The sequence below is a fragment of the Primulina eburnea genome, chromosome 1, assembly GCF_022965805.1.
Source record: "Primulina eburnea isolate SZY01 chromosome 1, ASM2296580v1, whole genome shotgun sequence".
In the NCBI taxonomy this organism is placed as follows: domain Eukaryota; kingdom Viridiplantae; phylum Streptophyta; class Magnoliopsida; order Lamiales; family Gesneriaceae; genus Primulina; species Primulina eburnea.
The window spans coordinates 12626861-12640671 of record NC_133101.1 but is presented as its reverse complement, the minus strand read 5'-3'; the positions used below and the strand labels follow the sequence as shown (position 1 = coordinate 12640671).

The following is a 13811-nucleotide window of genomic DNA, read 5'->3' as shown; positions in this document are numbered from 1 at the left end:
GTGTTGGGATGGGCTGTGGCTGGCCTCTAGCCCATATCCATGGTTCACACAACACTATATCATTTCTAGATCGAGCCATGGTCAATCAAATGGCCATTGGAACGACCCAAGACAGTAAACCATGTCAATACATCACACTACACAGAAAGTTGCATTCTCGGTTTGGTACTGTAATTGTCTTAGGTGTTTGCTTGGATTGTGGTTGGCTTTTAGCCCTTAAACATGGTCCAAGCCATGCCTTAGGATGTTGGTAAGATTCGTTGGTCGGTGGTTCAAGCCAACGGCCATTTGTTTCAGATTTGTACACCAAATACGCACAGCAGCTACTACGGCAATTTTTGTTTTTTTGACAGCAAGTTCCGTTTCGTTTCAGAGGTCATGTTTGGGTTCTTGGTTGGCTTTTAGCCCATGGCCTTGGACTGGACAGTACCTCAATGAGTTAGGAAGGTCATGTTTTTGGCCGTTTGTGATTTGGTCGAGTTTAAAGGTCATACGAGAATTTACGGTGAAAGGTGCCAAAATGACTCTCGAAAGAGTGTTTTATGTTTTTGGATTCCGTTCACCTATTTTCGTGTTTTGCAATTCTTATGCATGTTTTTCAGTATATTAGGGGTATTTTTAATCATGGTTAAACGTCGGTTTATGTTAGAGTAGGTGCCCGGAAAGCCAACTTGTGGCTTGGGCTTTATTGACTCTAATGTAAACAATCTTTATTTTAATAATATTTTACGATTTCATTCGATTATGGCATTATACTTTATCTGTATACCCATGCAAGCTGCATAGATAAAGTCCTTGAATATACAATAGGCACCATGAGGTCTGCGACTCAAAGTAAGATTATGAAACTCATTAGGAAGTGTACCGTATATTCTAAACAGGTTCCTAGTCGAATCAGCTGCCAAAAACAAGGATAAAGGTCGCTCGAGCTTGAGACTAGAATCTGTGGTGTAAACGCCATGTTTCATTGGCAAGGACATGGAGATGTCCATTCACACAGATGGGTGATCATATGATGATGCACTGAACAACCCTCCCTCGGACTATCCAAGTGGTTCCCACTTATCGAGTGGAATAGTCCACAGTTATGGTTGTACACCATTAGTCCTTTGACCCGAGACAATGTAGAGGCTATACGTACTAGCATGCACTTTGATCCGTTTACCGACTCCATCGAGGGTCATCTGGTGGCGAGGTTGGGTGTAGTTTCGAAATACGTAGGAGCAAATGCATTGTAGTCGGGGATTCACCGTTCGCCTACGAGGGAAGAGATCATATGTGTTCTGATGAGTTAATAGTACAAGGAGTCTCTGGCCAGAGCAAGAAATGTGCTTTAGAGAAAGGAGTTTTCCTAGTTGCACATACCATGCCACTATTAATACTCAAAGATAAATCGCATCGTTATCGAATTCATGTGCAACTCTCGATTCACCAATGGTTGCAGATTCGATCGGGATATATGTGTTGAAGGGACCGTACTGTACGTTAACCATGACTAAAGGTTCTTGCAGGTACTATCAGTGATACCTAGGGGATCATGGGGCGATGCTACTAGACGCTCTTACCATGATCCGATGGATGCAATCAGAAATGATTTCTGACATTCTTGATCAAGGAGTTGATGAAAAGAATGGGGTTAACTAGGGTAAACCCGAATATGAATAATTGTTATTCTGAATTACATGGAGATGTGAACCCACGGCTAGCTGTATCCCTGAACCATTGAGGGTCACACAAGTATCAGATTATGTGTTCCCGTTGAGATAGTCAAATTTCAAGGAGTTGGAATTTGGCGACTATAGTTTGATGGGGATCAAACAAGAAGCTTATAAAGGAGTTTATGAGCTGTTTTCATAGGATGGAAGATGTGGAAGTTAGCATGATTGCTAAATAAGGAAGGAGAGTGGAACTGCCTGTTTTGTGAAGGAGTTCACTAAAACTGGCAGCTGCCAAATATGGTAACTGCCATATATGGTAAGTTCCAAATTTGGTAAATGAAAATTTTGACCTTCGAAATTTTCGATTTTCATTATATGAACAAGATTTGTAGCCTTGGTACATCAGCGCTTTCGGATCGTCGATCGTTGTTATAATGAGTTCGGAATCATTTTTTTTAGTGAATTTGGAATTTACTAATTAAATGATTGTGCTAATAGTGGTGACTACTAACATGAATAAATTCCCATAAATATTCTAGAGGAGTCTAGAATTAAATTAACTAAGTAGTTAGTTTATAAATTAAATGATGGTTATTTAATTTAATATACATATACATGTTTATATTTTATATGGTGATATAAAATATGTGTATGTGATATTATTATATAATGTATTATTAAAAGTTAATAAATAAATTATATATTAATAATATGAGAATTTAAATATAATGAAATTGATAGAGTCCTTGTCGGAGAGGGACTCCTAATTAGATTAGGAGTCTTACTCTATAAATACACTATTAGGGTTCATTAATTGTTAATGAAAGTTTTGGCACACAAAATAAAGAAAAATCTCTCCCTTCCTTGACAAGAAAGTCACGTCCACCTCATGGAGTTTTGGAAAGAAAATTTGGTCAAAAGCAAATTGGATTTGCTTATTTATGGAATAAGAATCCATAATATTTGATTAAGAATCAATTATCAAGATCTTCCCATCCTTGATAGACCAAACTCTCAGCCATATTTTTCAATGTAGGATTTGGGAAAATTTGGGCCATGTGATTTTCTTCCACTACCTCCCGATTCATATCCGGATTTTGGAAATTCGTAAGTTGCAGTCTCAATGCACAAATCGTTTGATTTTCTAGTGCAAATCAAACGAGGAAAACAATCTTTGATCGTGGACCTAATTAGGCGATCAAATTTGAAGAGCCGTTCGTAGGGATTAAAAAAAGGCTATCTCCGCTTAAAAACCGGAATAGTTTGGAGTCCAGCGTTAAGAATGCAAAGGTATTATTCTAAACACCCTATGGATTTTTTGAACACACGACGCCCAAGCAAAAATTTTTAAACTTCCGCTGCGTCTTGGGTGCGAGAATACGATGTCCCAACAGTTTAATGGTTGTTCGGGTTAATACGAAGCCATGATTAAAAATCAAGTTGTTGATCCTAATCGTCTCGTTTTTGGTTCTATTGTTATGTTTTGGTCAAGATGTGAATATTTGCATGTGTCACATATTAGAATTAGGTTGCAGCAAGCCTGAGAGCGATCCAACTCATCCGGTAAAAATAAGGTTTTAATTATATTACGTGCATAAAAATATAAAATGTTTATTTTTGAGATATATGCGATATGTCTTGTGGCCATCTTATGCTTATGGGTTTGGAAGTCGGTAGGCGCAACCGAGTACCTCTCCACCCGGTGACTTACGACCGGTTTATGATTACGTATGGGTACGAACATCTAGTCCAAGGGCTGTGGTGATCTCTACCGCCCAGTATACTGTGGTTTAGTCTGATCAGGCGCTCACGTTATGTTATGGGCAACTTGCTTAGAAACATTATATCTACCAGAAAATTATGATATGATATGACAGAGCTCTATTGAGCAAAGCTTTTACGTATGATTTTCAGATATGCACGTAGTTATAATTATTCATGACACGATCTTCACCATGTGCTTTACGATACCATATTTTTACGTTGCATGCGATTTTATGATATATTTATTTGTTATTCACGATATATACATGTTGAGTCTTTAGACTCACTAGACTTGATTGTTGTAGGTATTGATGAGGTCGAGACTGCGGGCAGAGACCAGTGAGTTATCTTGGGGCAACAGTAGTAAACCCGAGGACCTAATGTTTTAGTTTATGCACCTTTTATCGTTCAAATTCGATTTTAATATGTTGGATTATTTTTAAATTGTTGTTTGAAATACAATGTTGACTTCCGCTGTTATTTTAAAAGTTTAAATTATTTACATGTTTATTTTATAAATGAGGCAAGTTATTTATTTATTTAGAAAATTTTAATAATTCCGCAAAAATTATGAATACGAAATACGGGCCTTTACAGTGGAGGGATGACAATGGGGTGGATTTGGGTTTGTTATCTCCATCCTAGTCTTCGAATTACACCCCTACCCCTATACCTGTCACGATCTTCGTTTTTTCGAGTTCGGGTTCGGTTCCCATTTCAATAATATTAATGGGGCAACACGGCGTGGGTACAGGGATTCCCCGCCCCGATCCCCGTTTCGAGTTTTCCCCGTGGGTCTCCAAATCCGTGGGAAAAATTGTCATCTCTAAGTAGGCGTTGGTGTTTAAATTTATGGAAAATAACTTTTTTAATCAGCCAATATTGTTTATTTTGAATTTTAGTTTATTAACAGGTTAAATTTTGGTCATTGTACACTAACTACCAGTGTTCGATTATTTTGGTTAAATTGCTGATGCGACGCTGAATATATTAACTTTTTCGACATAATAGCAGCATTCTTTTTAATGTTAGTAAATTTTTGGTTCAACTTAACAATTTTCAATGTAAGATCAATATTTTTTGTTTCAATGTCACAATTTTCAATATAAAATCAATAAGATAAAGATAATTTTCTTAACTAAACACATAAACTAAGCTTTACAATAATGACATTCTATTACAATTAACTATAAAAAATTGATTTTTTAGCATTTTTAAATCATCCTCGACAATTTTCTCATGAAGTGAGATATAGTGCTCCAGTTGTGGCCATTCATCAGGACGCCAACAGTCAACATCGCAAAAATTTGTTGGCACATCTGACAGAAGATCTAAAGTGGCAGAAAAATATAAACCAACAAGTCTTCTCCGTAGTTCATTTTCACAGCACAACTGCAACTCCTTCCATACATTTGTCTATTCCTCTATGGCACTACTGAATCTTTCCAAGTCTTGTTGTTTTCTACTCTCGCTCACCTCATCATTATTAAGCACAACATGTCTGATGATTACATTGATGAGGTGCAACTTACGGGTTGAAAAAGTGGGCAAAATTTTAAATGCCGTAGACAAGAACGTAGTACAAATGCCAAAATTGGATCCAAAATAAGATGTCAACCATTTCTGCAGAATATACTCTACATAGTTTGGTATCGACTGTTTGAAAGACACGAGGGCTGCCACAATATCCCAAATGTTCAGAAGCCCACTGAAACTCCCACACATACTCAGAGACCAAAATATGTTTTTTTTCCCACCAAATTAATTCTACCTCAGGGAAACCAGGAAATGATCTGAAATCAATATCAAAACATATATTGGAGGAAGTGTCCAATTGCTGCCCTCCAATCCAAAGGAACTCGATAGCAGCTTTCTGAGTTCTGTAAAATTACAATAACATTTATTGGTCAATCAAACATAGGTAACTGTTTGAACGGTTAGTTCTTATTGCTTCCATTCAGCTTTTGACTAAATCATCAAAATTTTCTTTTAAAGAATTGTGGGGTTTGTTTGTTGCAAGCATCTATCCACATGGCAGTTGCTATTTAATAATTTGTTACCAGAAAATATAATTTTTAAAGTTCACCTTTCCTGGTACATGGGATTTAATAAATCAGAATCAAATCTTCGAGCCTGCAAATAACAGACACCAAACTTCTTAGAACTATATTTAAGTACAGGGGTATCAATGACATCTATTCAGCATAAGGTAAAAGGTGACCAAGTGCAAGAAAAGGATCAAGAGATTCCATTGCTTAGAGTCATTTCAGTCAACTAAGCTCCTTTTCCTAGGTATTATTATATGACTACTGTTCCGGAGAGATGAAATTTCGATCTTTCTATTTTCCTCTTTATTTTTATTTTCAGTAAATTTTCTTTATTTTTGTGAAGGGCAAGAAGCAAGATATTGACCAATCTCATCTGAAACATAATATGAGAGAAGTAAAAAATCAATTTTTTGGATGGTATGTTATCTAAGAGTTTTCTCAAAATGCTATGAATAGAATTCAGTTTTTTCTTCAAATCTTGAATCGCTACATCGAGTGAGTTTTTTATTTTGACTTAAAATTTGATAAGAGAGAAAAACTAGTACGATACTCAGGATAAGTTCATGGACATTCCAACTATAAGAGAATTGACGGATGGAATATGATACCACAGCAATTGCCAAGCTCCCATGAGATACTGCCAGACCAAAGCAAGAATCATATACATATGGAACCTGCAGAGAAAATCTAGAGTCTATTGGAAACAAATATGCAAATTTAAAACAGAAGTAAACATGAAAAATTAATGCATACATCTGGGGAGCTATTCAAACCAGGAGTATTTGAAGGAATGTGTATTTCCCTTAGTGCTTTCCCAACTAAATTCCACGCTTTCATAGAGTTGTCCTGTAATCAATGAACTGATCAAATACTCTGGAGGGCTACCAAGCTTTTCAACCTCAAGGCTTTCTGCTTGAGGCATTACTTGATAACAAAAGCAATTAACATGCATTTTTTAATTTTTAATATCTGTTGAACTAACACTCCCTTAATACTAAAATTCATATTGATATCAACAAAACACTTCCTTCAATATTTATTACCTGGCTGCAGCTGTACAAGCAGAGTCCATCAAAAGCCCAAGCTAAACCAGTGACCTGATTGTTATTTTACAAGATAAATCATATGCTATTCCATATGCCAAAAAAGGTGTTGAGAACTTACAATGTGGTCATGCGCACTATAACAGCCAATTATTTCAAATTCATGGCTGGTCATATTCATGGTCCACACTTCAAATGATCTGTTTCCTTTACCAATAGCCAGGAAAAAATTTAGTGGTGTTTGCACGGGGCAGTAAATGAAAGTATGGAGACAGGTGTTGAATCAACAGTAATAACCTAATTACACGAGCAATCACAAGTTCCAAAATAAGATATAATCAAAGTAGCTGGTCTAAATTTTGAAAGGATAAGTAGCAGACTTTTAGCAGGATATGCTGACCTCCCTCAGCAAAGAAAATGAAGCATGAACAGTTTCAGATGACTTCAGCAGTTCCTTAATATTCACCTGCCAAATCTTCACTCTATAAACAAAAAAAAAAGAGGAAAGTCACAAAATTAAATGTTATAATCAAATAAAAGGTAAACCTTATATGTATGTGTGTGTATAATTCAGTAGTTCTAACCCATGTCAAGCAAATGTGCTAGAATTTTGGCTTCGAAAACAGAAAAAGGTTAATTAGTTACTCACCTCCCATTAGAACTTCTCGTCGCTAAAAGAAGTTGAGGTTTTGAAATTTCAGAGCCATATAAAGCCCAAAAAATAGATGTGATGAATGTATCATGTGCCTTGAGAAAGCCACCATTTGATGCTTTACATGGGAGTTCTGGGGTAATAATGGAATAACTCTCTGGTGTATCAATTCTCCAGAATGAAATCAGACCACATTTCAATCCAGTAGCAAGAATAGAGCAGCAGCCCGAGGAGTTATGAGGAATAGAAACCCAATCTTCAGATGTCCTCAGAATCGGTGACCAAGCCACAATAAAGGGTGACAGCATTGCATTGCGAGAAGCATATTTTTGTGCCGTTATTAGTTGAACATTGCATTCTTTGATCTTCAGAGGTGTCCCTTCAGAAACAGATATGGGAATAATTTCCCATGTATTGTTTTCTTTTACATTGTCAAGTTTTTTTGCAGCAACCTAATAAAAATAGCTACACATTTAATGTAATGGCATATATCAAATGCACAACTTTTCAAATTGAAAGCAGATCATGTAGCTACATTGAAGCTGATTTAGTAAGTATGGAGGTTCATGTCATGGAATAAAATAATAAAACTAAATCAGATAGTGAATGCAGTGTGCAGTACATTAGTTTCATTCTGTCTCCTTCGTTTTCTTTCCTTTCTTAAACTAGATACAGGTGGCTCATTAGGGCATTCAGATTCTGCATTATCTCGACTCCCTATCACCTGTATAAAGAAAAAACCCCAAGAATAGTTGGAATTCATATCATTAATTGTTGTCATCAAGAATATTTCATCTAGAAAGGTATATGGGGGTATGCAAGAAACGCTACTAAGCAAAAAGTCGAATGATATAACCAACTCACATCTACACTTTCTGAAGATATAATTTGAGACTCTCCGAAATTGATCTTGGAAAGATAATTATACATCATCTCTGATATGTACATAACCTAGAAAATTTCAGATTATAACTTTAGCAAATGTGTGAAAAACAAATATTAAATTTAGGAATCACGGATAACAAACTAGATTCCAAATTCATGACATTTATTATGCATAAGCAACAAAACCGTAAATACAACAAACTTGAAGGGCTATGAAATTCTTTTTGAAAGAAATGTTGATTAGGTATTGCCTCTCCAAACATAAACAAAGCCTCCAGTACTAACACAACAAATTTACACATTAGCACAAATATGAATCAACTCATGGGCTCATAGCCAACACAGAACCAACAGTAAGAACATAATTAAGAGCATCTATAGACACAAGAATTGTAACAATTCCATTGCTAAAATTTTAACCATTTTTTTTGGTTAGGGAAGATTATTAGAGTGAAGAGACATCAAGCTCGAACCATAATTCTGGTCCTGCCACCACTACTTCCTGAAAGCTTCATTTATAAAATAATTAATACCTCAATTCATTCAGCCGAAAAATCACTGAAGGGAAAGCGGTAAAATTTGACGCGTCCCCCAGTGGTGCAAACAGCAAGCAAACAACTGCACGATTCATAGCAAAATGTAGAGATAATTCAGGGAGGCAACTTGCGTTGCATACTCAAACAAAACTTCGATCAGGGGTAATGGTATCAGTACCCAGCATTGCTAGCAAGACCTGCAGGAGACCAGGAAATAGACCTAACACATGGCCGTGTATCCTGCGACACATGCATTGGCAACAAGCACTCAGAGAGAAAATCTATCCCTGTGACAAAATCAAATGCAGTGAACTGAGAAAATAAAAAGTACTTGAAACCTCAACTAAAAATTAATTTTCATTTGCACTGTAAAACCACAAACCCAGAAATCCAAATGGCATCCAAATTGTGTACATACATACATACATACAATGAGCTCATTCAAAACTATGAAATTCATTTTTTAATATGATTCTACGTACCTCCAGCATTTATGACACCAATGGAAAAAGGCTTGCTTGGGAGAACAGAAATTACACCTCGACATCCAGCTCCAGAAGGTTTAGCAGGATTCTAACCAAGTGAACAACAAGCATATACCAGTGATTCGAAGGCTAAATCAAACAGTATAAAATTAAATCATAATTTGGAATAACAAATAAAAAGTAAGGTAATATGAATTATATAGACCAACTACTATAAGATTCTCTATCAAATTCAATTTAGACCCTGTATTGAACTCCAACATAAAACAGCTTCCAGAACAGTTATGAAGATCAGGTAGATTAAAATGTAAGCATAAATTTGGCGTTTAAAATTCAATAACAATGCAAAAATCTTCGGCTAAAAAATAAGCAAGCTAGTCAGAAATATTATTACATTATATGCAATCAATTGATTTAGTAGTTGTCTTTCCTAAGTCATGGGATCAGATCCCATCAGGTGGATCACAGAATACTGGACTCAGAATCAGTGGTCATTGATTCTTGTTCATGTCAGTGCATGGTTAATAATGTCATCTGCATAATCCTCACACTAACAGAATCACTTGACAGCCCAAAATTCTTGATCAACTAAAAATTCAGCTAGAACAGATTGAATGCCAGGATACTTCTGAACTTGAGCAATTTCAATGTTGAGACTCAAATGATATACATTGTACCAGTAAAATTGCATCAAAGCAATTCAATACTAAAATCAGCAAACTTTGAAAAGTTAACAATTACCAGGATCGTAACGAGGCTACCAGAAGCGACCGCCACCAGATTCTCTTCGGACCAAGCAATAGCGTTCGGATAACAAGGCGCTGATACGAGCACCGCTGCTTGGAAGCGGGAAGACATTGTTGAAGAGAATTGAAACAGAAAGCAGATCGGCTTTTTATTATTTTGGAGCGAAGCGGATTCGATGCTTCGACCTAATTTGTGAAACAGCTCGAATAGTCCAAATCGAATTACACCATATAACCTACATATATTTGTATTTGCTAGACTAGACTAGAAGACTAAAAAAATCTTCTATTTTATATTATTAGAAAAAATAAAAAATATTTATTTTTATGTGGATTTAGGGATTTCTCGCTTAAAGGGCAAAAACAATGGATATTGAGGAAGCAACAAGCATTGAAGAAATGAAGTTGAAACATTAGTCAATCTCATGCATTACCCAATTTAGGGGTGAGTAGAAACCAAAGCTAAATCAAATAGTTGGTTTGGTTTTTAGTCGATCGATTTATATTGGTTTTAAAATTAATCATATCAAAAAAATTGGTTTTGTTCAAAGTTTTGGTTAAAAATCCTAACCGAACCAATTTTATAAATATATAATATTTTTAATTATATAAATATTATTTTATTTTATGTCATATAATTGATATTATGAAAGTTTGATGATTGGTATTGGTGGCACATTTTATAAAGCTAAAAAAAAATTGACCATTATCCCGTTCAATCTTCACAAGTATTTATTGATCTTCATGATGTTTTTGGAAAAGGTTAAAAACCTCGAGCAAGAAATCTTGGATGCGAGTGAATTTACTCTTACCAAATACCCAAGTTGGATAAACATAAAAGATATGTAACGCCCCAGATTTGACGACTGTCCTCACTGTACCAAGATGAGTCTTTCCAGCGTGCTTATGTCCTCACTTACACGCACCCTAGGAAACTTCCCAGGAGGTCATCCATCTCAAAATTGCCCCAAGTCAAGCACGCTTAACTTTGGAGTTCTTATGTGATGAGCTACCGAAAAGAAGATGCACCTTTGTGATATGAATAGTACCAATCAAATATTTTAAGGCCTCTTCAACTGTACAGTCCATTACATTGAACAGTCTCAGAATCCCTCTCGTTCCCGTGTGGGATCGGTTCATACATGTTCCCTCCACCTAGAAGCCTGCCAGGAGCCGCTCATTGTCCGTGCAACTGATGGCACCGGCGATCACCCCCCGCCCTCTTCGGCCCCGAGTTTCACATGCCCACCAGCTTCCGCATGGTTCGTCCCCGAACCACACCGTAGTAGGAGAGGTCGGCTCTGATACCAACTGTAACGCCCCAGATTTGACGACTGTCCTCACTGTACCAAGACGAGTCTTTCCAGCGTGCTTATGTCCTCACTCACACGCACCCTAGGAAACTTCTCAGGAGGTCACCCATCCCAAAATTGCCTCAAGTCAAGCACGCTTAACTTTGGAGTTCTTATGTGATGAGCTACCGAAAAGAAGATGCACCTTCGTGATATGAGTAGTACCAATCAAATCTTTTATGCCCTCTTCAACTGTACAGTCCATTACATTGAACAGTCTCAGAATCCCTCTCATTCCCGTGTGGGATCGGTTAATTCATGTTTCCTCCACCTAGAAGCCTGCTAGGAGCCGCTCAATGTCCGTGCAACTGATGGCACCGGTGATCACCCCCCGCCCTCTTCGGCCCCGGGCCTCACAAGATAAATGTCTTTCTTTCTTTCTTTAAAGTGTGATGATTGATGATATTGTAGCTATTTCTAAAAGTTGAACTATTGAAAACTTATATTTATCTATTTATAATAGCTATTTTTGAAAATTTAAATTATGATTATAAAAATTCAAAATATTTTATTTGAACAAAATTAAAATTTAAAATTGAACATCCAAAGGTTCGCGATGGTATTGAAAAAGTCGTCGCCATATTAAGCGACGGAATTGAAAAAGCCGTCGCTATATTAAACGGCGATTTTTTAAAAAAAACCGCCGTTTAAGAAGCGACGGTTTGTAACCATAAAATGCATAAAAAAAAATACTACGCAAAAATTAAAATTATGTAGTAAATTTTCGGGGAAAAAAAAATTAAAACCTGATTTGCGCGAAGATATGCAGCTCCACGTAACGCTGGAAGATCTTAAACGATTTTTCGTCTATCTCTAGTAGTAGTTAAACTCTATCAATTTTTCGAAGTTTCGATTTTTTAATTTTGTACTAACATTTTCGCTATATAGCAACGTTTCAACCAAAACTGTCGCGATAATAGCGACAGTTTTGGTAAAAACCGTCGCCGATCTAGATCGGCGACTGTTTTATTAAAACCGTCGCTATTATAGCGATGGTTTTCCTTAAACCGTCGCTATAATAGCGACAGTTTTTAATAAAACCGTCGCTTGTCAAATTAAGAGACGGTTTCCTAAAACCGTCGCTACAAAATAACGACGGGTTTATCAAACAGTCGCAATATTACCGACAGTTTATGAAATACCGTCGCTATTATAGCGACGGTTTTTCTTGAATGTGTGTCACCACAATCAAACAACACATAAGCGGGTAAATTTTTTTATTAGAATAGTAACTTCTAAAAAAACTAGTGAAGGTCCCTCTAAGTTGCTAAATCTCGAGTTCGAGGTTACTCATGGTCTTAGATTGGGTCGCCATTTCTTGCTCAAACTTTGTCAAAATTATGTTCGAAAATGGTTGCAACATGCTCGAGATTTTAGAGAATTTATGCTTAAATCGGTGTGATCTTCTTTGTGCAAAATGGGAGGGTTACTTATATGTGAGGAAGAAAAGTTTTTAGTCACGATTCTATCCCTTAAATGCATCATTGATGAGCATAAATAGACCAAAAAGTAAGCTTGTTACCCAAAATAGAGGATGTCAAATCTGATGAGACTCTGATTGCGCCTATAAATTAGATTTTAGGTCGTTGATTGATGGTTAATTTACTACCTCGAAAATAATTGTCAAGGATATGAATGCACTGGTCCTTTGGCAAAATTTGACATCTTATCACGTTTTGTATATTAGGATCTCAGTAAAATTATGATCATGCTGGCTCTAATATCATTTAAATGTCATGTCCTGAGACCTAGGTGTACAGACACATTCGTTTTTTAACAATCAAATAATTTTAAAATAACATGCTCGTAATACAATATATAACCAAACCAGTTTATAAAATAATCCGTCATTGTCTTTACAACATGAAAGAAATCAAATAGAGCAGAAGAGTAAAACTTAAAACGTAAAATGACAATTGAAATATGAAAATAATCTTTCTTGGAAATTGGCTTCTTCACCAGCTCCAGACGTCTCATGATTTGTCCATCAACTTGTTTGTTGGTATTGTATAGGGAGAGAGGTGATGGTGACCTAATTGGGAAACACTCAGCAAGTGGGGATTGTTCGGATATATATAACAAATACATATATTTTTTCTAAACGTAACATTTCTTAACGGAAGACATAACGTATCATAATCATATCATGAACATGAAGCATTGAAATTTCATCAAATTTCCACGATTTTACTAATATATGTCCCCTATATGTTAATACTCAAGTGACGAGGCCATACAATGATTATAATCTCATCATATAGAGGTCATATAACATTTATAATCCTACCATATAGCGGTCATATCTTATAATAACTTTCCAAATTTTTATTGAATTATATCAATGTTTGGAACATATAAAGCTTAGACAAGACATAAACGAATAAATCATGCTCAAACGAAATTGTTCAAAAATGGAACATAGAATATCATACGTGTATAGAATATCATACGTGTATATACTTTTTAAATACATAAGCCCAATTACTTTGGTCTTTCTTGATTCCAAACGTGAATATGAGTTGCTAGATTGTAGTTCAAATATAGTATTTGGTTGCTACTAGAAATTTTACTCGAAAATGGATAGAATAATGCCACGAAATCAGCTGCTAAAAGCCTCGAATTTGGCAGTTTTTCTTCATGAA

The 13811-nt window shown here is 36.0% G+C and overlaps 1 protein-coding gene across 1 annotated transcript; it reads right to left on the bottom strand.

Annotated features, from left to right (window-relative positions):
* Positions 1-4977: 4977 nt before the first annotated feature.
* Positions 4978-9929, bottom strand: LOC140804396 (uncharacterized). The gene is made up of 12 exons (XM_073160399.1): positions 9813-9929; positions 9069-9159; positions 8784-8873; positions 8610-8668; positions 8030-8116; positions 7788-7889; positions 7163-7617; positions 6914-6995; positions 6514-6567; positions 6079-6144; positions 5509-5555; positions 4978-5302 (listed from the first exon to the last, which is right to left on the bottom strand). The coding sequence occupies exons 1-12, from the start codon at positions 9927-9929 to the stop codon at positions 4978-4980; spliced, it is 1575 nt and encodes a 524-aa protein (XP_073016500.1).
* Between the last annotated feature and the right edge of the window lie 3882 nt (positions 9930-13811).